At 39.5% G+C, this 26,019-nt stretch overlaps 2 protein-coding genes across 5 annotated transcripts in view; both read right to left on the bottom strand.

The window, feature by feature from the left end:
- Positions 1-4,553: 4,553 nt before the first annotated feature.
- On the bottom strand, positions 4,554-7,931 carry LOC136281238 (uncharacterized). 2 transcript variants are annotated; one of them, XM_066167554.1, is made up of 7 exons: positions 7,679-7,931; positions 7,247-7,474; positions 6,885-6,953; positions 6,458-6,637; positions 6,288-6,383; positions 5,371-5,539; positions 4,554-4,929 (listed from the first exon to the last, which is right to left on the bottom strand). In XM_066167554.1, the coding sequence occupies exons 2-7, from the start codon at positions 7,247-7,249 to the stop codon at positions 4,670-4,672; spliced, it is 777 nt and encodes a 258-aa protein (XP_066023651.1). In that variant the 5' UTR covers positions 7,250-7,474; positions 7,679-7,931; the 3' UTR covers positions 4,554-4,669. The 2 variants fall into 2 exon arrangements, with proteins under 2 accessions (XP_066023651.1, XP_066023652.1); XM_066167555.1 differs by having other exon boundaries at positions 7,683-7,931.
- A 4,991-nt stretch (positions 7,932-12,922) lies between these two features.
- Positions 12,923-26,019, bottom strand: part of LOC131786390 (furin-like protease kpc-1) — a 16,387-nt gene continuing 3,290 nt past the window's right edge. For 2 of the 3 annotated variants that reach the window (XM_066167421.1, XM_066167423.1), the window contains exons 2-15: positions 25,983-26,019; positions 25,109-25,189; positions 21,471-21,608; positions 21,208-21,272; positions 19,746-19,834; positions 18,906-19,084; positions 18,236-18,442; positions 17,705-17,805; positions 16,908-17,141; positions 16,126-16,418; positions 15,475-15,657; positions 14,817-14,999; positions 14,159-14,341; positions 12,923-13,250 (exon numbers count right to left, since the gene is read on the bottom strand). The exon at positions 25,983-26,019 is cut by the window's right edge and continues 59 nt beyond it. In XM_066167421.1, coding sequence (XP_066023518.1) covers positions 13,177-13,250; positions 14,159-14,341; positions 14,817-14,999; positions 15,475-15,657; positions 16,126-16,418; positions 16,908-17,141; positions 17,705-17,805; positions 18,236-18,442; positions 18,906-19,084; positions 19,746-19,834; positions 21,208-21,272; positions 21,471-21,608; positions 25,109-25,189; positions 25,983-26,019 — 2,047 coding nt within the window. In that variant the 3' untranslated portion in view covers positions 12,923-13,176. The remainder of the gene's footprint in view (positions 13,251-14,158; positions 14,342-14,816; positions 15,000-15,474; positions 15,658-16,125; positions 16,419-16,907; positions 17,142-17,704; positions 17,806-18,235; positions 18,443-18,905; positions 19,085-19,745; positions 19,835-21,207; positions 21,273-21,470; positions 21,609-25,108; positions 25,190-25,982) is intronic. The other variant, XM_066167422.1, reaches the window with a different exon arrangement.

Here is a 26,019-nt window from a genome sequence, read left to right as displayed (position 1 = left end):
TCTGTTGCACACGTTTATGATATCAACAAAATAGTCGGTGTTTGAATAAACCGGGCACTTTATATCTTAAAAAGAGGTGGTTGTAACTTCACTTGGTCACGTTCTTTCAAAATCCTCATGTCCGGCTTACCCAAATCCTATCCCGGGCATGCACGTTTTTAAACTTGGTGGAGTCGCTATTTTTTTTTTTTACATCATTTATCGTCATCATTATTATCCTTACGCTTTGAAACTAAGGATATACTGGCTGCAGCCAAAAACATGAGAATCGTTGATGATCGGCACGAGACCGACTTTGTTCCTATGGTTTCTTTCTCCAGAGGGCGCCGCCACAGTGTTTTGAGTATCCTGGTGTTTTGGGTATCCATTTATCCAACACCCCTTTTTATTCAGCATCCCCTCTTGGGATAGACTGGGGCATGTTACATGGCATCCGACGTTGAATTGTCTTGGACATCGCTGTCCAAAGTTTATTGATACACTGAAATATTATGACTAACGAAACAAAGGTTTTCGTTGTGTCATGAAGCGTCGAATGTATAATAGAGCTTCCTTTTGTTATATTTTTACGAATGAAACAGAAAAGCTGTTTTTTTTTTCTCAATTAGTAAGGATTTTAAGCACAGAAAGAGTGCAATAAAGATAACATCTGAAATGAAAATATTTGTTTGATTGATTGTGTTCGCAAGTATCTGAAGATCCAGAGTATTAATGGGGAGTCACATGTCAATCCCATCAAGGACTGTGAAAATGCACGAAGAGGATCACTTATTAGTTTAATATCCTTAAATCACCTTCTTTTACTCCTTTCCAGTTGGGAAAAACCAAATTGGTGTTACTGCAGAGATTTAGATAGTCAATTAACTTGCACCTTATACCATCGCATCGGATTGGCTAAACAGATACATGTTCACTTCATTCCCGTATAGTTATCAGAAATTATCAGTATCAGACCCCTTGCGGGCCTCCCATTGCTCAAGAAAACTTTGCGCGCGAAGAAACGCTTGTGTCATAGCACTGGTATTAATATGTCTTTATTCCATCATAAGATAAAACTACATATCTTATGTTACAATGAATTGAAAAAACTACAGAAATCTACATACATATTATGAATTAAAAAGTATATCATTACAATAAATGGAGCTTAAATATCAACCTATTTACAAATGTGTTCATAAAGCGCTGTGTATTAATTTTCGGGCGCGCGCAGCCTTTTTTCCTGAGATTGTGTAGATATGTCTTTTGGACAGGAATGATATCTTTCAGGGGGTGGCAATCCGTTGATTTTAGTTTCTTCAAAATATTTCTGTCTTGTTTGTTTAAAAGGTTCTTGATAAAAACTGGGAATGAGATAAAACCGCGTTCATGACATCGGTCTAAAAATTTTTGTACAACCGTAAGATCGGACTCAGATGCCCCATAGACTGAAAGTGCATAGCTAAAATTAGCCAAAACAATCGATATAAAAAGATGATCAATCTCTGCCTGAGAGTAATGTTCCTTTCTCAATGTTCGTAGGACGTGTAAACACTTGTTTGCTTTGACAAGCTTAGTTCTTACATGCTCATCAAATTTTCCATCACTCTGTAAAGTTACTCCTAATAAAACGAAGCTATTACATTGGGGAATATAATTAATTGGAGAGTAGAGTACATTGTGATTTTTCTTTCTAACAACCAGCTCTTTACATTTGCAAGGGTTGCAGACCATTCTATTGTCTTTACACCATGTTAAGAACTGTCCTACTAAGTCGGCAGACGGGTCACTATTCCTAGTGATAGGCGAAAGAATAGTGGAATCATCGGCATATTTAAAAAGCACAGGGCAACCATTAAAAAAAATCTCCAAATCGTTCAAAAATATATTAAAAAGATACGGTCCGCTTACACTACCTTGTGTGGTTCCTCTATTGACAAGTTTCCACTGTCCTAAAAAATTACAACTAACAACACGCTGTTGTCTTGCATAGAGGAAACTATGATACCAATTGATAATGTACGGATTTAGAGGTAGCTGTTTCAGTTTGGCAGACAAAATAGCATGGTTCACAAAATCGAAAGCCTTACTGAAGTCCATGGTAAAAATTCGCACTGCGCTATAGTCACTACTATCTAAATACTTGTATGTCTGGTGCTGGATAGCGAGCAAGGCATTTGTGCAACTACCCGCCTGTCTATATGCAAATTGGGTGTGGCTCAGGTTGCTCTCAATGACTGACTGTGCTTGTGTACGATACACGACCTTCTCAAACAACCGGGCAATAACGGGAGTAACATTAATACCACGGTAGTCCGAGTCCTCTATAGGCATATTCACTTTGGGGAGAGGGTTAACATTTGCCCTTTTCCAGGAGTCTGGCCATGTATGAGTAGACAGCGACAGATTCCAAACGTGAGTGACGATTGGTGTGAGTAGCTCAGCACAGTCTTTCCAGATCCAGTACGGGAGGTCGTCTGGTCCCGTTGCGGTTTTCTTTACATGAACTAAGGTATTCCAGACACACCGCTCAGATATTTTCGGGGGCTTTACACTGTCCGGGATATCCATATCACTAGGTCTAACGTAAGTGTCATCATAGCACAGGTTGGCGAAGTAGTCGTTCAGACGAACTAGAGAGTTCTTGTCCAAATTTATCAACGATGACCTGCGACGCTGCGATAGGGCGTCCACGCCCTTCCACCACTCACCGCTACCAATGGCAGCCAGTTTTCTTCTGTTCTCGGTTATCAGCTCAGAAATGCGCTTATTAAATAAAGACAGGCGTTCCTTATTCTTTGAAGATATATGGGACTTACTCCTCAGCATACACTTGACTAATGGGGACATCCAAACTGGGTCACGCGATGACATGCGTACAGATTTTTGCGGCATAAACTTATTCATCACTGCACGAATCTTTACCTCAAGCACCTCGACCGCCTTGTTTATGTCCACCTCATTGAGGACGTCACTCCAGTCCAGCGCAGTGAGTGCCATATAAAATGACTGTTTCCGATGTTCCCTACAGTCCCGCACAAGAACTTTGCGGCGCATAGGTTTAAGCTTTAATCCCGCCGGTAAAACAAAGCCTTCATGGTCTGTCTTAATAAGCATATGTATGGAATATGCTTGACCGAACAGATCCGCTCGGTTGGTCATACAGTTATCCAAGCACGCGTTACCCCGCGTGGGAAAATCAACCACGAAATCCCAGCCAGACAAAGCCTTAAATTCTTGCATATCCAAACGATTTACATCGCCACCACAGACAATAGCCGCTTCTGGGTGTTTGTTCAACACAATGTCCACAAAAGATATTATATAATTAATTAAGTCGAGATCCCGGTAGCTATGCTTGGGAGGATTATACAGGCCGCAAATTAGCATAATGTGATCGGACGGCAACTGCACTGTTAAAGCAATAAATTCATATAAATTGGACCGATAGACATCCAAGACTTTAAGACTGTCTCTCACATACACCGCAACACCCCCTTTTTTCCTTTTGTCCAAGTCTGCCCAACCTCTGTCCCGCCTGAACACATTGTAATTTGGGATATTCACCACGGCGTCCGGCATATTAGTGGAAAGATGAGTTTCACTGACAATACACACATCAATATCCTGAGATCTCAGGTCAGCCTCAAGCGCCACAGGTGCTCGTACACGATTTTTTGGTATTGGGGGCCGGTGCTCATCGGCTATAAAAACTTGACTTTTCAAGCTCTTTAGCCCCGTCATGTATCCTTCCGGTTTACGGTTAGATCGCTCCATGGTTAGATCGCTCCAAGTCAGATCGCTCCATACCGAAGTCAGATCGCTCCACTCGAAAGTTAGTTCGCTCCATCAAATAAGTTACTTCGCTCCATACATAAGTTACTTCGCTCCATGAAGAAAACTAACGTGGAAGGTTGATAAAAGACAGAAGGATAAGGGAAATTTCATCATTTATTACACGCTGAAACACTTATTTCATCATTGGTAATTCGCTTTGGTGGGTTCAAGTGAACGAATCGTCGATCACTTTATATTTCAGCAACTTGATCGCAAGCAACATCATCAACTATAAACTACAAAGATCAGAAGTAAGTTAGGTTATTAGTTTTCTACGTTCATTACACACTGAAACACTTGTTCCAACATCGGTAGTTCGACCGATCGCAAGACGCAATACACATCATCAGAAGTAGATCAGAAGTAAGTTAGTGTATTAGGTTTCTACATGGAGCGAAGTAACTTATGTATGGAGCGAAATAACTTATTTGATGGAGCGAACTAACTTTCGAGTGGAGCGATCTGACTTCGGTATGGAGCGATCTGACTTGGAGCGATCTAACCATGGAGCGATCTAACCGGATACTACCATCCTTCCCACATGCACTGCCTCAAGCTCTGGCGCTAAAAAAGGCGAAAAACGAAACAATTTGGCTTTTGGATTGATTTAACAAGGCCAGCTTCTGCCGCGAGTTTCGTCAAAATCGGTTTAACCATGTTTCTTACTTGGAAAACTTTGGGAACACTTTCACAGACATTGACACTCAAACTTATAAAATTAGGGTCACTTTATTTTTCCAGCTACTTACAAGAACATCACTTTCAGCTAAAAGCAATCCTCACAGATGCACAATCTAAAATAAACTACACAGTCTGTAAGAGTTGACCCTTGTTGAATGGTAATTAAATCGGGTTAATTACCTGTCTTGCAGCTAGGATTACAACACACTATACTATCATACTCGTGCTTAATCATTGTACAGTCCACGGTACGTTTACGTATCGCGAGTTCACATGTGAAAAAATATATACAGTTGCCCAAGTTGATCGTGCACTTCCAAGTCCAATCATTTGGTGGGCACTGCGCAACCACCCTATCGATAGCGTTTTCATCACAAACGGTGAAGTTTCGAGCGAGCCCTAATCCGATCGTCACTTGACGTCGTCTTCTCTCTGTGTAAACGTACGATCAAAAATATGATGTCAGAAAAAGTAACGGCTTTGGACTTTTTGTCTTTTTCAACTGGCATAGGCTTTTAGCATAAGCAATAGATTAACCTAATCTCTTCTTGACCTCGGTTCATATAGTAATTTGGTTGCCATTGTAGATTTGAAGTTTACTGTTAAGGGATCAGAAATCCTGTTATCTTGTATTCGAACCTCCTGTTGCTTGCCAAAAAATCGACAAGATATTGTTTGGGGTATAGAAATCAGGGAAGATAGCAGTAATACATTGGGGAAACGGGGATTTACAGTCTGCCGTTTGATGAACAAAACGATGACTCTCACTCTAATTTATTAAACTGTCAAGTTCACTAAAGTATGTTTCGTATGTTTCATCCTGATCACTTTATGATTGCTTCTGTTTGTGTTTATGTTGATTTCTCAACTTACCTCTTGCAACTGACACAGAGTCACTTATATGTTCCTCCAGACGATAGACAGGATGTTGATCACAGAATTCTCTGACAACCCTTCTGAGGGAAGTCTCATCGACTTTGTCGCCAATTACCCAGTACTTGGAAATGGTGGAGATTTTATGATTTGGTGGCTGGTTTACAGCCTAGAGATTTTGAAAGGAAAGGACAGTTAGACTACAAATTTGGATAGACGACATATCACTACGGGACCATAACAAAAGATGACGTGATATCACGTAAGAAGATAATATTAAGGCCGGTTTATGCTTCGCACCACTTCTGTCTTAAAAATAAAATTTGACTTCCCCCCCCCCCAAAAAAAAAAATAGTATATTTTCCAGACCAAGCGGATTTGAGGAAAACAAGAGCTGACTTAATCAAATTAAGGTCGGGACAAACTTGAAAAGAGTTAGAGATGTTTTATCAAAGCAGTTTAGCCATTCGACTTTAGGTAAGGTTATACAATTTTCATCTGTTAGGGTAGGCCGGAAAGATACTACATGGTAGCGTGTGACTTGCCCTGGGCTTTGTAAATAAGCGGAGGTTAAATTGCCGATCAGTCCCCCCCTCCACACCTACCCCCCCCCCCCAAAAAAAAAGTATCTTTTGTATCGTAATATTAGGATAAATACCGGGTCGTAAAGCCGGTTTATTACACCTCGTAACTGGGAGTTTGCTGATATCAAGATTTCTTTTTCAAGCAGAAATCAAAGTTCTACCTTTTCTAACACTGTGAATTTATCAGTTTTCAAAACGTGTGATTGGTATGTTACATCAGTGCAGAATAATAACAATAATAACAATGATAATAACAATAATAATAGTAATAATAATAATAATAATAATAATAATAATGAAACGATAAAAGACGACAACAACAGTACACATTACCTTCTTGAAACCTGTCTTCAGCGCGTTTAGCTTCGGAAAGTCTTCTTGCATAGGCTGCACGTAGCAGGCACCTTTCAAGCGACGAACCGCAACATTCTGCGGACATTAAAGTTCTTCAGCAGAATAAACACTACATGTGAAAAATAGCTTACACGTTTGCTAACACCTACCATTTGGAAGTCGAAAAGCTCGTCAGTTTCTGCGAGTCCGTTATGAGGAGGAACATGGAAATGAGCAAACTGCTCATCTTCGTTGATTTCAACTTCCTCGTAAAACCTTGTTTCCCTTTCCATGATGCTGAGTTTAAACTTTTGTGATCCGTGAAGCCCTTTTTGCACGGCAAAATTAAGCTGTTGAAGAGAACGAAGAGTCATGAGTTAGCTCATGACGTATCATGTAAAAAGCAATCCCACCAGGTGTGGGCATTTTTAATAACTGATAGGGCTATAGTACGCCGGATAACTTTCAAGCGGTGTTTTTGAATGGCTGAGAGTTACCTGTACTGTAACAATCATTCGTCATTCAACTAAAGGGCAGACCTCAAATTCACTGACTAAGCGATATAATTACGAAGATATTACGAAAAAACTTGCTTACCACGGATGCTTGAATATGACTCATGCAAGAAAACAGAATGAAGCAGGCAACAAAAGCGGGCGAGAGTCCCTAGGAGGAATTGTATCATCAATTATTATTACAAACAGAAAACAAATTAACAAATCAAAATGAGCCATCCACAATAATCAAGTAAAAGGCTTTACAATGAAGAAATCAGTTCAAAAGATCGAACCAGCTGATTGATCAAATCTGTCAGATTCAGTAAGAAACAAATGACCGGTAAATTTTCAAGGCTAAGTAAGCAAAGGTAAAAGTTATTTAAGGAAGCACGCATTCACGACCTTGAAGCGAGTTTCACACGAAAATTTTTACCTTATGTTTCTAAGAGTTAATTGACTTACCATGATTCTTCTTATTAATGTCTTTAACTGCTCCGAGTCCAACGTTTAGCAAATGTTGACTTACTCTGTGTTGTGAAGAGTTAGCGTCTGACCTTTATAGCCGTGGATGAGTGAAGGAATTGACTTAGAAAAACAAGTTGATTCGAACCGCTTCAGCCATCGGCAATGTGAGATTATTCTTGTTGCTCTGAAGCGGGCTGACACGTAGGATTATGAGTTCTTCGCCAGCTAAACAGGAAATTTAAAGTTTCAAGGAAAAGGAATGAAACATGATAAAGCTGTGTCGAAAATGTTAAACTCCGTTCTAAATTGAAACTCCAAAGAGGACTAAATATCAAATGATGCAGAAGTCGTTATGTCAAAGGGTCTCTGAGATGTATAAGTGAATAAAGCCAAGTTGGTAGGAATGGAAAAGGCTCCATGTAAACTTACTCACGGTTTTTAGGCATTGCCATTTGACGCCATTTCAAAATTCGCTCATGATTGCGAGGTCTTCGGTTTTATCATGAAAGTATTGGTTTGACAAGGACTTGTTCTCCTTTGGAATGAGGTGATCGTTCCCTTTCGTTTTGATATGGAAGTTCAGCTCTCTCAACGCAAGCTTCGATGAAAATGGCCATACGAGCTCGACGAAAATCATGAAATATTCGACAAAAAGTAACTTATTGACACAAACCTTCCTCGATCTAAAGCGTCAGTAACCGTTACTGACGGTAAGTTTCTTTTGTCACGACATTGCATGTGACTACCGCGTGATGGTGATTACCGCGTGGTGTTTGATACTCCTTTGAATTGAGTTTCTATTTTAGTTTTTCGTTTACTGGTGTATTCGGAGTAATTCCCGGCTAGTTATGACTGTTTTAAGCCCAGTTTGGACGCCAACTAAAGATTATAAAATAGTGCGCACTCAGGTCCTACTTCCCCCTACTTCAGCCTCACTTCGGCTGAAAGTTCCCGTCGAGTTCAGCCGCGACGTTTCAAAACTTTCGAGATGGTTTCTCCGTTCTATCCCGATTGAGATAGACCTTTTAAAGATCAAAATGAGAAGAAAATATGCTAAAATAATACTCATTTTAAAACTCAATGAGCCTGTAACTCTTTCTAGCGACGAAATTAGTTTGGAGTTGACGACACTTTATTCCCAAACACGATCCGAATTACGGCTGAAAACAAAACTGCATGAGTTTTCTGACTTCAACTGAGGCTTTGCGACACCTCAGCTGCGCCTCCAGCCACACTTACGTTTTTCTCGTGCTGTCCAAACTCCCCGCGTGCATCATAACTCGATATACGCACGCTAAGCACAAACCAATTCTTTAGTTTACAATTGGTGCTACTGAGCATAATTCCTTTCAAGGAGTTAAGAAAACAGCTGACGGAACACTAAGTCAAAAACAGGACAGTTTTAGTTTTCAAAGAAGATTCTTATGTATGTCTTAAAAACATTGGTGATGCATGTAGACGAGAAGTCATGTGCACGGGAAATGAAACATGATCACATCTTTTAGGCCTAAGTGGCAGAGGCTGGAACATCTCTTGTAGCTGAAGCGATACTAAAACATTGTTGAAATTTTGCCAAACGTCATAGTTCATGTGTCTTCAAAAATTCAACCTCAACAGTTGCTAGGTCATCCATAACAATTTGTCATTCTTCCCTCCGCACTTTAAATAGCCATTCTAGAAGTCTATTTTGTCTTGTAGTGTGAATATAAACTAAATTTCGTGTTGTATTTCCTATCGCAACAAAGAGTCTGTGATAAATTAATGTCATTTGCTGTTGCCATCGACTTGATATTCAGCTTTTTCTTCCTCAATCTATCAGGAACCCTTCCTGATATTGTTAAATAAACCGAAAACAGAGCATACGTTTTTAGCTCTTTTTTTTAAGTCACGTTTCTAGTAGCTTCATTCTTTACCCGTTAGCAAACGAGGAAACGTGACAGGGCTCGACGAAAAGGACCGTAACAGCTAGAGCGAAAGGAGGTTAAAGGCAGATTTCAAAAAACACGAATCTTCAAAAAGATTCACAACAGCTAACGGAAATCAACGTTGATAATTAACCATTTTGTATAGGTAAAACTAAATCATTTATCTCGAGTAAAACCCACAAAGATGAAAATATGATGCGATTCTGTCAATAAAACATATGAGATATCAGTGAATAAGGGATCAGATTGAAAAAACATGGAAAGTTATAATTAATTTTGGTATTATCAGCTACGTTGATAACATAAATTGGCCACCGTAAAGAGTTTAAAGGCTGACGTTTCGAGCGTTAGCCCTTCGTCAGAGCGATTGGAGGAATTGTGGGTTGATATGCAGAAAACGGAGCTACACGCTATTGGAGGGAATGTGGTGACGAGAAAACAAAAATAAATTATTTGAATGAAAAGCGCTCGTTGATACCGTGGGGATTAAGAGTGCCGATTTGGAAGATAAAATTTTGTTCCAGTGTTTTACGGCTTTCCGAACTGCCTAGATGTAGGGAAAGGCCGCAAACTGCCATATATATGATGCTTAGAATGATTAGGGAGATTAAAGTGTCTAGCGACTGGTTTGGATGCGTCCTCGTCATTTCTTTCTAGGTCACGAAGGTGTTCGGTCACCTAGACGTCTTCTTGTTTCACCAATGTATAACTTTTCTCAATAAGTGTAAGTTATACGGTAACTGACATAGGCTGAGGTGCACGTGAAGTGAAAGTAAAATGAACTTCTGACCGAAAAGTTGCCTATGTTTTTGTCACGTTTGAATGAAATAACTGGGGGTTGCAAAAAGATAGTGCCAGTCTCTGAATTGTTTTCGAGTAATTTTAAGTTTTTTAAGAATAGTAGATTTAACCGCGTGGTTGTGAGGGTGAAATGTGAGAGTGAATGGAATGCCATCAGTGTTTTCCTTCCCAGCCGTTTGTAGTGCTGACTGTCGATCAATTTGTTGGGCGCGGTAGTGGCCCGCTTGAACCACAGACAGGATAGACATTTATCGAAAAACTGGCACCTTGCCACTGATTTTTCGGAAAAATCAGAGTCATCGCTGCATAAGCGACAAAGTCCGAGAAAATGTGAAAAAGATATGGAATTCTTGACGTATGCTGGATGCGAAGATGAATACAAGAAGTAACTATGTGAATCTGTAGGTTTGCACTAAACACTAGTGCGTAGACAGTTGCCTTCAATTGAAATTTGGTGTCCAGAAAGGCCGAAGAAGTGTCGGAAATTTCTCAGGTAAATTTAAGAGCCGGGTGAAAGGAATTTACGGCGGTTATAAATTTAGCGAGCTCCTTTCTGGTAGAGGAAAAAATTTTAAGGAAAAAAAATTTGAGAAAAAATTTGGTGTCCGACAAAACGTACGAAAACGGATTGGCGTAGCTTGGTCCCATTTTAGTACCCATGGCTACGCCATTAGTTTGTTTATAATAGTTGCCACCACATGAAAAGCAATTAAGTGTAAGTACTAGTTCGGTTACATGGAGTAGTGTTTCAGAGCAAGGTTCCTTAACAATGCGTTGATCGAAAAAATGTTTGAGGGCCCGGAGACCTTCGTCATTTGGAATGACAGTATAAAGAGATGTACTATCCAAGGAAGGAAGGAAGGAAATTAAAGTCACGAAAAATTTCAAGTGCGTGTTAGCTGTCCTTATTGGACGATGGTAAAGTTTTGACGACAAGTGCCATAATTTTGTCTAAATAGCTGGAAATAAGTTCGGTGGGACAACTGCAGGTAGAAACGATGGGTCAACTTGGGTTGTTAGGTTTGTGGATTTTAGATGAAAAAGTAAATACACGAAGTTCTAGGAGTGGTGATGGTGAGATTTTTTTTGCGGTAAAAAGAGGTTGTCGAAAACGTGAAAAAGCTGTACTACGCTTCTTTATTAACTGACGATTTATTCACTTGATTAAACGATTTTACTTAAACGCTTGGTCTAATTCCCACTCACGACTCTCGGCTTATTAGAAGGAAACACACACTCAACGTCCTGTTGTAAGCACGTGGAACAGTGCCATCTATGGGGCGACAAAAGACTTGCCGCATACATACTTTTTTGGTTGTGTATAAATAAACGAAGTCACTCATAAATGTCAATTAAATAGGGACAATTAACGCATCGTACAGTTTCCAATAAGGTGTCACTACTGCTCAAGTAGTGTTCATCACTGCCAAGATCGCTTTCTTATTCACACCTTTATCCGCAGTTCAAAAATATGACTTTCATATTTTCACAGTCGTTGATTCATCACTTCATGGGTTTATTTGGAACCAACATCGCTTTCTTATTCACACCTTTATCCGCAGTTCAAAAATACGACTTTCATATATTCACAGTCGTTGATTCATCACTTCATGGGTTTATTTGGAACCAACATAATGACCTACTCCCAGTTGGCTTGTTAGCTCAGTTGGTAGAACTCTGCACCGGTATCGTAGAGGTCATGAGCTCAAATCCCGTACAGGCCTGAATTTTTTCCACGCCTTATTTTCAATACTGCTCGTTACTGCGAAGATCGCTTTCATATTCAAGGTGTCAGTAAATTGCAGGAAAGCTTTTTTTTCGGTAAGGGTCAGCCCGCCAAACAACGACTGCGCCGCCTTTGTCGGCCGCGTTAATAACTGTCTTCGCTTTTTTTTTTAAAGAGATTTTAGTGCCGACGAAAACAAACGGGGTGAACAAACATGAAGCAAGGCAGGATTATAATCGGGGATTCCTTGAGCTCTCTAGAGAGCTCCCAATCAACCTGCTGCATTTCTTGAACGGAACACATCTCGATTATTGGCCTCAGGGAGAAAAGTTTCTCATAAATGAGAACGAGGCTGTAGTTTGAGAAAATTTGTAATTGTGCGTACATAATGGTCGCAACAAAAGCCACTGAAAACGCAGTACGCAATTGTAAACTACAACTTTTTTTCCATCAGTGCCAAAAACTATTTACACGGCATCGGTTAGTTTCGATGCTCAACTGTTTTATATGGTGTTTTGCCAATTCATTACCACCGGTAAGTCTTAACAAGTCGGGGATGTGTCGCGGCAGAGTGTCATGGAATCTGGCTTGACTTAAAATTTCCAAAACTCGGCGGTGTAATGGTGAAAAATTATCTTTCCGAGAGATCTTCTTCATCAATTTCGTTTAAACACTTTCCTGAATGATGGGTATGGCTTTTGTTTAATATATTTATTCCCTAATCTAAAATCTTGTCTATTCTCATTGAAAAAGGACGTTAGAGGTGGGACTTTCAGTGCGTGTTTTTTTCTTCTCTCCTAGAAAACTGTCCGTCGGTTTTCTTTCCAGTTACCGAGAATTTTCGACAACCCGTGAAAAATAATTCGAAATATCGTGAGGCAGGCCACAAAATTCCTACGGCACAACTAATCTGACATGCAGAGTGATTCCAAAAACAATTTACCGAATACAACTTTGAAGAATCGAGTTTCCATAAACCTTTCAGGCCGAGCTATGTACATACGTGTAATATATTACTTCAGATTTACTTCCCTACAACAGCATGTTCCAATTACTGGGGATCTCGGTAGCCTAAGTTTAGGCCATTTCGTCATTGGGTAACTGGAGGTGGTCGGAAAAATTAAGTGTGCGGGGTGAGGGAGGGGAATCTCGAAAGTATTTTTATTAATCGCATTCGAATACTTTATATGTAATATCTGAATTACACGTTGCAGCTGGGAGGTATAGTTTTTTGATGTTCAAAGGGGTAAGTTTCTAAAGAAACTGTGGTGCTGCGTCGGTGGGAGAGTATAGCAGGTAATTTAGTGTTAACAACTGGGTTGAAAACGTAAATTAGCCACCGTAAAGGGTAAAAAAGCTGACGCTTCGAGCGTTAGCTCTTCGTCAGAGCGATGATGTTCGCTTGGTCCTTTAGGATGCACTGATCCTTGCTGAGCGGTTACAGCGTTATCTTGTTTTTTGTAGAATCGACGATATCAGCGCACAACAAACGGTATTAATATCGCAGGTACAACCAATCCGATGGATATCACAATTTTCTTCCATGGTGCTGTGAAAATCAAATAAAGACAACAAAAATAGTTACAACCAGTATCAACGTCACCATTTAGCTTCCAAGATTGAAACTTTTTTTTTTTCAAAATTGGATGTATCATAAGTTAACCAGGAAAAAATTAATCAACGATGAATGAGATCATTTTTTACCAAGAAAAAATTAATCAACGATGAATGAGATCATTTTGTAATCAATAAGCCATCAGATGAGTATTTACCGGGTAACTGTTTATGTATCACAATCTATTTGCCTTATCTAAAGATATTTTTCCAATTGAGCTCCTCCTAAAGACTTGGTATGCTCAATATAAAGTTGATGACAACTCAGATACGTACTTTTTAATTGTTTCTGTATAAAGTGTTTATTTTAAAGAGTAAAGCTTTCTCGGATCAATATCAATATCTAGGCAACTGCTCACCTACCCCTCCCCAAACTGAACAACAGTCAATTGACAACAAGTTAAGATTAATGTTAGGTTAGGGGAGGGGTAGGTGGGCAGTTGCCCAGATACTGATATTGATCCACTTTCTCTAATTGAGGCTCCATTATTCCAAGCGACTCTACCTTTCTTTGTGGCTCTACCTTTGCCTGACCCCCCTCCCCCACGGGCACCGATAAAATTACAGCTCCATTGCAGAGGTCAAGCTATTTTTCCTGTTTTTAGTTGATAGCTTCTGGTTTGGTTCTACCACTGAGGATGGATGTACATGTATGAATAATTTTTTTTTTAATTCTATGAAACTATTTTTGAGGAGAAGGTAAATGCGACGGAACCCTGGCCACGCGGCCTCAAAAAGGCCTGGGAGCAACTTTCCCTCAATCGTTAACTGATTGATTAGCGAGTTTAAGTCGTTTGTTTGAAACTTAAATTTTGTAGCGCAACAAAATTTAAGTTCAGATACCTTTGGTTGGTTTGGCTGTTGACGAGGGTTGTGCAGTTGGGGTGACTGTTTCCATTGGCTGCGTTGAAAGTTTGGGTTTCTCAGGAGGTATAGCACGTGTCGTATCTATTTCGCTCCTAAGTTCTGATTTAAGTGGATCTGAAGAAGTGCTGTACAATATCAAGGACCAGCTATGAAGTTGACCTGAGGAATAAACCCGGAAACATTGGCAAGCGCACGCAAAACATTAACAATTCCGCAGTTAGGAAACGGTATCGCCATAAAAGCTGGATTGCTGAATCTGTGAGCATATGAAAGATCTGCTGAATGAAAATACCGTTAGTAAACGCTAGAAATGTGCGGTCCCTAGCGTGGAATTACAGCTCCATCATGGAGGTCAAGCTATTTTTCCCTTTTTTTATTTGGTAGTCTTGAAGTTTCAGCTTTTAGCTTCTGGTTTGGCTCTACCTCTGAGGAGGAATATACATGTATGAATAATTTTTTTTTAATTCTATGAAACTATTTTTGAGGAGAAGGTAAATGCGACGGAACCCTGGCCATGCGGCTCCAAGGAAGCCTAGGGGCAACTTTCCCTCAATCGTTAACTGATTGATTAGCGAGTTTAAGTCGTTTGTTGAAATCTTAAGTTTTTAGCGCGACAAAATTTAAGTTTAGATACCTTTGGTTGGTTTGGCTGTTGACGAGGGTTGTTCAGTTGGGGTGACTGTTTCCATTGACTGCGTTGAAAGTTTGGGTTTCTCAGGGGGTATAACACGTGTCGAATCTATTTCGCCCCTAAGTTCTAATTTAAGTGGATCTGAAGAAGTGCCATACAATGTCAAGGACCAGCTGTGAAGTTGACCTGTGGAATAAACACAGAAACATTGGCAAGCGAACGCAAAACATTAACAATTCCGCAGTTAGGAAAACGGTATCCCCATAAAAGTTGGATTGCTGAATCTGTGAGCATATGAAAGATCTGCTAAATGAAAATACCGTTAGTAAAGGCTAGAAATGTACGGTTCCTAGCGTGGAATTACAGCTCCATCATGGAGGTCAAGCTATTTTTCGTGTTTTTATTTGGTAGTCTTGAAGTTTCAGCTTTTAGCTTCTGTTAGGCTCTAACTCTGAGGATGAATTTACATGTATGAATAATTGTTCTTTAAATTCTATGAAACTATCTTTGAGAAGAAGGTAAATGCGACGGAACCCTGGCCATGCGGCCTCAAGGAGGTCTGGGAGCAACTTTCCCTCAATCGTTAACTGATTGATTAGCGAGTTTAAGTCGTTTGTTGAAAACTTAAGTTTTTAGCGCGACAAAATTTAAGTTTAGATACCTTTGGTTGGTTTGGCTGTTGACGAGGGTTGTACAGTTGGGGTGACTTTTCCCATTGGCTGCGTTGAAAGTTTGGGTTTCTCAGGAGGTATAGCACGTGTCGAATCTATTTCGCTCCTAAGTTCTGATTTAAGTGGATCTGAAGAAGTGCCATACAATATCAAGGACCAGCTGTGAAGTTGACCTGTGGAATAAACACAGAAACATTTGAAAGTGAACGCAAAACATTAACAATTCCGCAGTTAGGAAAAACAATTATGCTCTCCCCATAAAAGCTGGATTGCTGAATCTGTGAGCATATGAAAGATCTGCTTCATCAAAATACCGTAACCAAAGGCTAGAAATGTGCGGTCCCTAGCATGGGATGGCATTCAGTTTTCGCTTAATCGATTAAATAAACATGTGAATGAGCAAAAGAAATTCTCAGCCTTCCACCTCCCCGTCACGAAGAAGAAAGACGTGCTCAGCTTGAAAGTACGTAACTTAGGCCGGCCTAAATTTCCAGGCAGCAAATTAAAGAAAGCATTTGACGTACAACTAACAGACGAAGTTTGATCTGGTATTTCTGAGGATTGAGAAAAATAAGAAACAAAAACAAAACCGCCAACAAACACACAATAACTCAAAACTTTTAAAGTAAGTAATAGATCACCTGAACTTGGATATCGCTTGTCAAAATCATCAGTTTTTAGCTCCCATCTGCCAGTCGGGTCTTCTCCCCAGTGAAAAAGAGATGTAATAATCCAGTCAGTTAAGTTTCTGAATCCTGTGAAGTTGTCTATGCGCCGCTCTCGAGTCATTGGAGATGTTGTGTCGCTTGGTGCTCTCAGCTTTAGGGACAAGTCGCCACGGCGAGAGAAATTAAGATTGACTCTGATCTGCACGTGCTCCAGAAATTTAACTGCACAATCTTTCACTTCTATTGAAACCGTTCCTGGGATTTTTCTGAAAAGAGGAATTAAAAAGAGATTAGGTTAATCGCCGTCAGTGACAATGCTTCCTTTCATAATTAAAATGACCGCCTTGTTGCTCAAAAGCCCACCACCAATTTAGAAGAATTTGAGATGGTGCTAAACGCAAATTTTACAATAATCGCCATATAGGCAAACGTCTGTTAACAGTTTTAAAGAATGACATGGGCTACTCAAAGGGGCGAGAATGTTTTCACTTATGAGACTTGCGGAGATGATTGCTCACTGAAACGAAAGGACGGGTAAGCATCATCGAACTACTTTTCAAAAATCTCAATTTTCAGATAATTCATTTCAATGGTTCACCAATAAGATCGACATTTCTTGTTCATTCAAACCTATAGGTACGGCTCTATGACGTAAGAAGCCAGTAAGGTCTGCACACGTAAAAATGTAAGTTTCTGCTTCCGAAAGGGGAACATCGAAAAAAAATTTAAAAAGAAATGAGAAAATTGACACTCACATGTCTTTATCACTGCCTTCGATCTCGCATTTTATCTGCTCTGGCACCTCCTTCCATTTACTTGCTAACATCGCCATCTTACCAGCGTCCATAAGCCCAAAGCCATAAACCTTGCTGATGTTAAACCTTGCTTTGTTTTGCAGCCAATGACCTTGTTTGAGCCAGACTCCACCAGGCGCTGCTCTTGCGCTGTGGGCTATGATGTGTTGGACGTCACGCCACGTTAAGTTGGGGCTGGAAGAGGAAACACACTTAAAAATTCGTATATTCGGATTGATTTTACTAACCTTAAACTTCAGCAGAAATTTACGCGAGTGGAATTCGTCTCATTCCCCTCGATTAGCGCCCACTCATAGAAGGGTCGCTCCACCTACCCTTCTATACCGATAGACTGGTCAGTGAGGGATTCTTTAACAGCATCAAGAATAATTCACACACCTTGAGCTCCAGGTACATACGCACGTGCATATCCCTGTGTAAACTACAAGTTATTTTTCACTTCTGGTTTCGCACTTCGTGTCAAGTGTTGCAAATGGTAGTTTTCATCGCATACTCTTTAAGGCGGCAGGACCAACCAGCAAAAGAGGGTGGAGAGGTTAAAGCGGCACTATGAGTCTTGGTTAGTTTTCTCGACAAAGAGGAGGTCACACACCCCTTAAAACCGGTGTTTCACCCTAGATCCACTCCGACACATGCCCAAGCTAAGTTTTGACTGAACTACGAGAGGAATACGTTCATTCTGTGCGACACGCCTTCCCTTACTTATGAATATTAGCCCTATGACATAACAATCTCACTTTGTATGTAGGGTCAGTGCTATCAGTCCTGATGCAATGGCAGTAGCCGCTGACGAAGCTCCAAAATCATTGACACAACCGTTTGCGTTATCAACAGTTACCTGGATGATGTACGAGACTTTCATAAATTAACAAGCAGAGATATGTAGAGAATGAGAGAAATTATTAACTCTGGGATAACGTTTGACTTAAGTATCAAATTCAAGCCACTTATGGTAACAACTTCAGTTAGAAATTTTGCGTGAGGCCAAAAGAGTGTAATGGGTCTGACGACATCGTACATATTCTCGACTGAGCAGAATGTAACTGACGTCACGAGTATTTGTGTTCACTCCGCTCATTAAAAAATGCTAACACCAAGGGTACAGGAAATGAATAGAAAGAAACGAAACTTACAATAGACTCACAATAAAGGAAAAGATCTAACTTAAAGGTTTCACAGTCTTAACGACATTCAAACGTCGTCTTCGTTGTTTTTCTTTCCTTTCATCTATTTGTGCGTTACAAACCGTATTGACTCATTCCACTTACAATTCCTCCACCCATGTCACTACTGTACGTGGTGGCCATGATTCCAGGACATTCTTCTGCGTAGCTGGGACGGGATCCATCTTTATTGACACCGTTGATGGCGATGGTGTAAATACTATTCACATAACCATTGTAGGCACAGCTGTCTCCTGTTATACCACCATTTCCAGCTGCAAACGTGTAGATGGTACCTCGTTTATTACGACCCTTGGTTTAAACAAAGGGTATATATATATTAGCCAGTAAGACATCATCGACTCTTTACAAGGAAGAAACTTATTTAGTTGAAAGTACACCATGTGTAACAAGCCATCATTATTGGCCACAAGCTTGGATAAAAACCCAACACCGGGTCCAAATGCTAGGGCTGTTCACTTCGAGGTTTTTTACAGATAGAAACCAACTAAGACAAGTTAATGCGCCTTCGTTCGTCCTTCACAAGGGATGAATGAAGGCGATCGCGCTCAGACGGCTCTCCCAACGACTATGAAGATAATGGTCACAATGATGGTGTTTTGTGCTGTCAGCGACAATGGTAGCGTGCGTAATTGTACCAAAGGTGACAAGGATAATAATGATGGTGACAAAAACTAAAAAGGTGATAAAGCTGGGAAGATTGAGGACAAAATATGAAATATCTAATGAGCTGAACGGGATGACGTTAAAATACCTCTTTAATGCCTTTTTCTAAGGCTGCACTGGTCAGCGGTCCAGGACCCTCTATTTGCCATGCCATGTCCCCAGGTCCCCAGCTATTGGAGTATATGTCAATATTTTCTAGCTTGTGCACCAAGGCTGCAGATTCTGTTGCATCAGTTGACTTAATGTCATCATCAAAAATTCGAATGCCTGACACAAGAGAATATGGGACTAAAAGTCGGTGTTTTCTTCACGCGAGGAGCATTATACAAATCCAGAAGCATGGAAAACGTTTTACCGTCTTACCTGCACCCTTTGATTCAATTCTATCTATTTCTGCGGGTAATAAAACATCAAGAGTGCAGAAACTTGTCTGCAAATTTACCTTCTATCTAAGATAAAACCTGGGGAATATTTGATGACATTATCCAAAATATTTTCCAATTTTCCAAACCCTACGTCTAATACGATAAAAATTTACGTTTTAAATGAAATTAAAGATGACCTAGGATGGTACTTTAGGGAGGTCCTTTCATTTTCCCTGATATGAAATTTGTCTATCATTGACAAGTATGTGGGGTTCGACTTGTTCTCTCGATTGCAAAGGACATTTGCATTATAAAAGGTATTTATGTGATATCTGGCACGTGTATGTTGGGAATTAAGTATGCAATTGGTCCCTCAAGGATTTAAAGGAAAGGGCAACTTCGTAGTCCAGGAACGAACTATTGAGATTAGCATGAGGCCTGTTTTCACATCACATCTGGTCTGTCTGTATTAACCAATACATTCCTTGAATGTATTGGTTACAATGGGTAACCAATACATTAAAGTCAAACGGTTAGACTATACTCTAAATATTAGTTGTTACCCGTAATGTTAGCTTCATAAGCGATTCCCACACCACATAAATCATTATTGCGTTTTCCAGCTATGACACCTGCACAATTATTACCATGTCTGTAAATTAAAAACAAAATAATCATAGATTGGTTTCACTGTCTCAAATCTTTGTAATTGGCTACCAGCATACACCTGTAAAAGAAGGGAAGCGATCTTCCCAGGTTAACTATTAGAGAAATTGCAGGAAAAAAGGGTGAAAGTACCAGGACTGTATTTAAATAATTTCAGTTAATTTTGGCTTCAAGTATGCAGCTAATTTTCACTGCTACCATATTTATTATACCACCAGTATACATTCGTTGCACGATTTCTGCAACAGCCTTTTGCTTCGCCACATAACATAAAACCTCAGATAATTTTTGCAGTTTTTATGGTCTTAAAAAAACACAATTTGAGAAATGGGAGGATATATGTCAAATTGGTAGTCTTGACCTCACGTAGTACAAAATCTTTTGAGTTAATTTGTGAGTCAGCAAGAAATAAAACAACGGTTAAATGATGACATCACAGCAACTGAGGCTAGGCTACATGTGGACGCCAAACGAGAGCTCTGGAAAGTTACAGAAGTTGTACGTCCAAGCGTTCAAAGTTTGACCTGCTTTATTGCTGCAGCTTTATAATTTCTTGCATAAATCGAACAATTCTGCTTTTTCCATTCCTTTACCGCCATCACATAGCTGAATGCCTCTCTCCCACAGATAATTCTTCACTTTCCCACACTGCATTCGAGAAGTTTTCGCCCATTTCCACCACCACGGCTCTTTATTCTACATGCCTATGAGAGCGCACTTAGCCTCGTTCTCGCGCCCCTACTTCGGCACCAGATCATCGAACCGCGAGAAATCGGAAGTGACCTGTCATCGTATATTTCGTCAAATTCGTAATGTTCGTAAATTTTGGTGGGCCTTTCATTGTAACCCTTGAATTGACTCCGTAGACTTCGTCGATGGTCTGGCTAATTTTCTTAAATTTCACACTTTTCGTAACTGCGTTTAATCCTGGAAATAACTCACCATTCTTTCGCCCCTCCCCCCTCTCCTTCACTTTCCCACACTGCATTCGAGAAGTTTTCGCCCATTTCCACCACCACGGCTCTTTATTCTACATGCCTATGAGAGCGCACTTAGCCTCGTTCTCGCGCCCCTACTTCGGCACCAGATCATTGAACTTTTCGTAACTGCGTTTAATCCTGGAAATAACTCACCATTCTTTCGTCCCTACCCCTTCCCCTCTCCTTCTTTCCCTTGACCAGCATCTAATTTCTACTTGAATCAAACATTAAAGTCACGAGAATCAAGGAACTGATCACCAACTAATAAAGCTCTTGATTTTTAAACAAATTCTCCCTGTCAGAACCTTAGGAAATGTATAGAGAACAGTTTGGAGAATATTCATACTGATGTTAGGGTGTAAAGGGATAATCAGCTTACCCTGATACTGATGTTCCAAATGGCACCTGTTTGCCAGCCACATAATCGTAACTCAAATCCCATCTCTTAAGAAATAAGTAAAAAAAAAAAAAATAGTAGTCAGTGGAAATATTGCCCAGTGAGTCCTTTGATATGGCCAGGTAAAGTGCCTTTCCATTTAAAGCAAATTCATCATTTTTTGTATCATTTACCTAAAAAGGTCCAATTGATATTTTCAAATTGAAAAGAAAAAAAAAGACTGAAAATAAGAAAGCAATAGTTACATAGTTGTCTTTTAGTTCAGGATGACTGCCATCGACTCCATCATCAACAACTCCCACCACAATTCCTTTTCCTGTATAACCAGATTTCCAAGAGGAAATGACATTGAGATTTGGTCCATTAGATCCCTCAGGTCTTTTCTAAAATGCAAGAAATATCAGGAGAGTGAGATTAGAGGCCTTTGAATTACCTGTTGTTTGAAATTCAGTGAGCTCAAAGCAGATAGTCATCACAGTCCATTCCTTCTCAAAACTGAACAGAGTTTTTCATGCCAGATGAGATGACTGGAAATATTGCCCAGTGAGTCCTTTGATATGGCCAGAAAATCATTCAAACCACAAACTACACCAGTCAATCATGAATACAAGTAGGTCACAGCACTAAGCAGTGACAGATTATCATTATTATTATCATACCAGCAATTATCATTATCATCACTAATGTCAGTATCATCGACATTAAGTTGTTATTGTTTTCACTGTTATTATCATCATCATCACCATCATCCTCACTGTCACTGTCATTATAATCATCATTGGTACATCCCATGGTACAGTGCAGCTTAAAGATAAGGGAACATTGATAAAAGTTCCATACGCACATTTTACATGTAAGTGTATGCATATGTTGACACACCTGTTTAGAAATGCATACATACAAATTAAACAAATGCTCCTGAGAACAGATGCATGTGCTCCTCTGTCAATACTACACTATACATATGGTCTTAAATATATATGCATCTATGTCCATTTAACATCCATATTTTGGTCCCCTAATCTGTTACATGTGGTGGTGGACACAGGTTATAGTGGAAAACAAAGACCCCCGAAAGCTAAGACCTTTTAAAAGACCTAGGACCCAAAACCGACGATCCCTTCATGATCTTGAGACACAAAGTTTGCGTCATGCCTTTATGGAAAACCAGTGAAAAGATTGACAACCTCTCTGTTCATAGCGTGAGGCAGCGTGATCATTCATTAGTTAAACAAAAGTAAAATTTCCAAAAAATTACATTTTCTAAACCAGAGTTCAGTTTATTTCATTTTCTTTCCCTATTTGTTGCTTTCTTAATTTATTTTTTAAAACACTGGTGCCCTTCAAATTTACCTGCTGTCCTCAATCTAAAAAGAGATCAGAGCTTGCCAATGTTACAGCATCGCTCTTCATTCATACAAGCCAGACTAGCGTGACAAATGGCATAATTTCTTTTTTTCAGAATTTATCTGGTTTTGACAAGACTTCTTGCACAGTGTCTGCACCACTCCAGTTGCCAAACCTTCTAAACCTTCTAGGCAGAAAGCAAGTGATGGTTTCTGCAAAGCAGATGATTCCGCAGTTTGAATGCAATAATCTCCACATGAAAAAAGAGAGAGAAAAAAAAAAAGCACATTGGCCGAGGAAGCTTTGAAGAGATTTTTTCTCACGGATTTCCGAAGTACACAGTTCTAAAGGTACTTAGTTCGTGGGAAGGGCGAGGTAATAAAAGATGTATTTTATCACATCCTTTATCACTATCAATAAAGGAAATAAAGGGGTCTTAATTAGGTTTCGGGTCTTTATATTTAAAACCGGTGTTTGATCGCATAATTTATCGCTATGAGAAAGATTAATACCAGGACTGGATATTTCCAGTAAGAAACCATAACAAAATTATAATAAATAAAGGAAATAAAGGGGTCTTCATTTTCAGCTCATTCACGCTGAAAGCCGGCAATGAATGAGGTATCGTGGTGAAGCAGATGTTGACGGAAGTTGTCGACCGTGGACGAAAGTTGTATTCCATAGACGGAAGTTTCATTATGGACTGTGAACGGAAGTAGTCTCGCATGCTACCCCTCCCCACCAGGAATCCTAATGGGCTCCTGTCCCCACTTAGTGAAAGTCAAAATTAATTCGATGAAGCACAGCAACTCACGTGGAAAGAAATAAAATGTTTGTATGGTTTATTAAAAATAATAACCTTAAATCACATTTCCGAACTTCTAAAAATGAAACTTCAATCGAGAAACCGAAATGTTCACAACTAGCGGACCCATAGCGGGTTCATTTCATCACACGCTGTGGCCACGCGGAAGAGCATCAGAGGTAGCCACATTGATTTGCCGCGCATTTGCGTCCGTCTTCAGTTGGAATAAAGTAATCATTGCTCTATCATTGTACGTTCGTCTTCAGTTGGAATAAAGTAATCATTGCTCTATCATTGTACGTTCGTCTTCAGTTGGAATAAAGTAATCATTGCTTTATCATTGTACAATACTTCGGGAGCTCCTCAACATACAGTCCACACATCAGTCATAGCGGCCAAGATAGTCTCACTAAGAAATGTTTTCGAGCTCTAATATTTCGGTCCGAACTTAAGGCTTGCTCGAACAAAAACAGCAATACCAATCCGGTCAGTAAAAAATGAAGATTGCCGACTGCAGACCGGGTATAAAATGTAGACTTGGTCCAAAATGCAGACTGATAATTTACACAGTTTTTTCGTCTGATACTTGATAACATGTCATCTTACAACTGACTTACAAGGCGTCACGCAATCGCTTTTCCGCGATCATCGTTCACGATTATTTGCACTGTTGTGGAATATTCCTTGCCCGTTTCCTGTCACAGTCGTTCTTAATATAATTTCAAGCTTTCATATAGTCTTCTCACTTTGCGCGCGAGTTGGTTGGGTGATGACTGCACAGAATTTACCAACTTAATAAAAGTAGACGCAGATGTAAATGAGTTGGCACTAGCGAATACTTAACACGCGTAGTATAATCGCACGTTTCACCTTTTTAACCGATGATGTGTTCATTTTGTTGAAAAAAATGCGGACCAAGACCAAAACTGTTCCTTGACCTAAATATATTTTCAAGGGGTGTACACACACTGTTTTGCATGTATTTGCCATATATTGTTATTGGCTTAGTACATGTGGAACCGGCGAATTTGTATAGGGAAAAGCGATAGGTTGCTTTCGTGACTGGCCATTTGTTTACTTTCCTGGTGATTTTATCTCTCATCCGTTTGGTGACTATCCAAATATGTGAAAATCAGACTATATATGAAGACTTGAAATTCTACTGAGAACGATTGTGGCCACTTCGTTAAAAACCAAATGCAATTTAATGGCCGCTCTGTTAAAAACAAAAGATAACAAGAAACGGGCTAGGAATATTTCATAGTAGTACAAATGTTCGCGAAAGATAAGGGTTACTGATATTTTGCTGCTAAAGCAATATTTGATGCCTGATTATGCCCACCCATCCTCCGACCCACAAACACACACACACACACACACACACACCAACAAAAAGGACACTGCCTGCCTAATGACCTCTGCTCATCCCATCTTCAGCCCTCACATCCTTTTTTCCAATTCCCATCACGACGAATGCACAAGTTTTCTTATCACACAACTGCCCAAAAATAAAGGAAAATTAATTTCATAAGTCTTGGAAAGTCCACATAAATCGAATTCAACTGGACCTACATTCAACAAGTCCAAGAAATCAATACAAACTTAAGCCATAACATGAATGAGCTGGTTCTTAGGTCTTAGTTTTTAGGGGTCTTAGTTTTTGCTACAGCTAGTAGACACAATAGTATTAACTCATTCATAGACCAAACAATGCAAGAAAAATTAACTTACAATATACCACATATCATGAAGTTCTGGGTTTATCTGTAATAGTTTATACTTTTTCTCTTTCTGATGCATAAACCATTCAACCTGAAATTAAAGAAAATAATAAATGAATTATCAATTATCAATATCTGTAGAGTTCTTTGGAAAGGAAAAAATAAATACCAGAGCCTCTGTGGCCTGACTTACTCTTAGAGAGTTTTGGAACATTTACTTAATGAATGTAAGTAAAAACAAGATCAGGAAATTTAAGTCAGTTTAGAGACTAAAACAGTATCCGTTGTAAAGGGTGGTTTTGACTTTCAATCTCTAAAACAAGTTTCAAGAACAAATCTGTTTTCTATGAAAGGAGCACCTGAAAACAACAAGCAACTCTGTTGAATTAAGTGATTGTACTTACTTGAGTTCAAGTAAATCCCTCTTATTATAAGCAAGTGTTTTAAACATTTAAATAGTGCAGTGCATTTGAAGTTAAAAGCATAGGCCTGCATTATCAGAGCTGTTAAAGACAGCTTGCAGGTAGCCAGCCACAATCATCTTCTGCATGCTGAATTTACTTTCACCTTATTTTACAAAAATTTGTGATTAAAAAAGGAAAAAAAATTATCAGGATGCCATGAAAGATGTGCCCACAGCAGCCATTTTCCAGTTTTGAATTAAATTAAATGCATAATTCAACTGGATTAAAACTGTGAATCCATTCCACATTCAGGACATGATTGAAAGTTCATGTAGACTTTCTTCTTTGTAACTTATTGACAGGTATGCATTGAGACATTACATCCTAAACAACTCTACTTTTCAACCTTAACCATTTCATACTTAAAATTGACCCTATTCCAAAGTCCCTGTTGAGTGGAAAATTCCTTAGCACCCTTACCTTTGGCTCAGAATGCAAAATGCTGTCAATTTCTGAT

Source organism: Pocillopora verrucosa, chromosome 5 (genome assembly GCF_036669915.1).
Source record: "Pocillopora verrucosa isolate sample1 chromosome 5, ASM3666991v2, whole genome shotgun sequence".
Classification (NCBI taxonomy): Eukaryota; Metazoa; Cnidaria; class Anthozoa; order Scleractinia; family Pocilloporidae; genus Pocillopora; species Pocillopora verrucosa.
The sequence above is the reverse complement of the archived record's forward strand: the minus strand, read 5'-3'. Positions and strand labels throughout refer to the sequence as shown.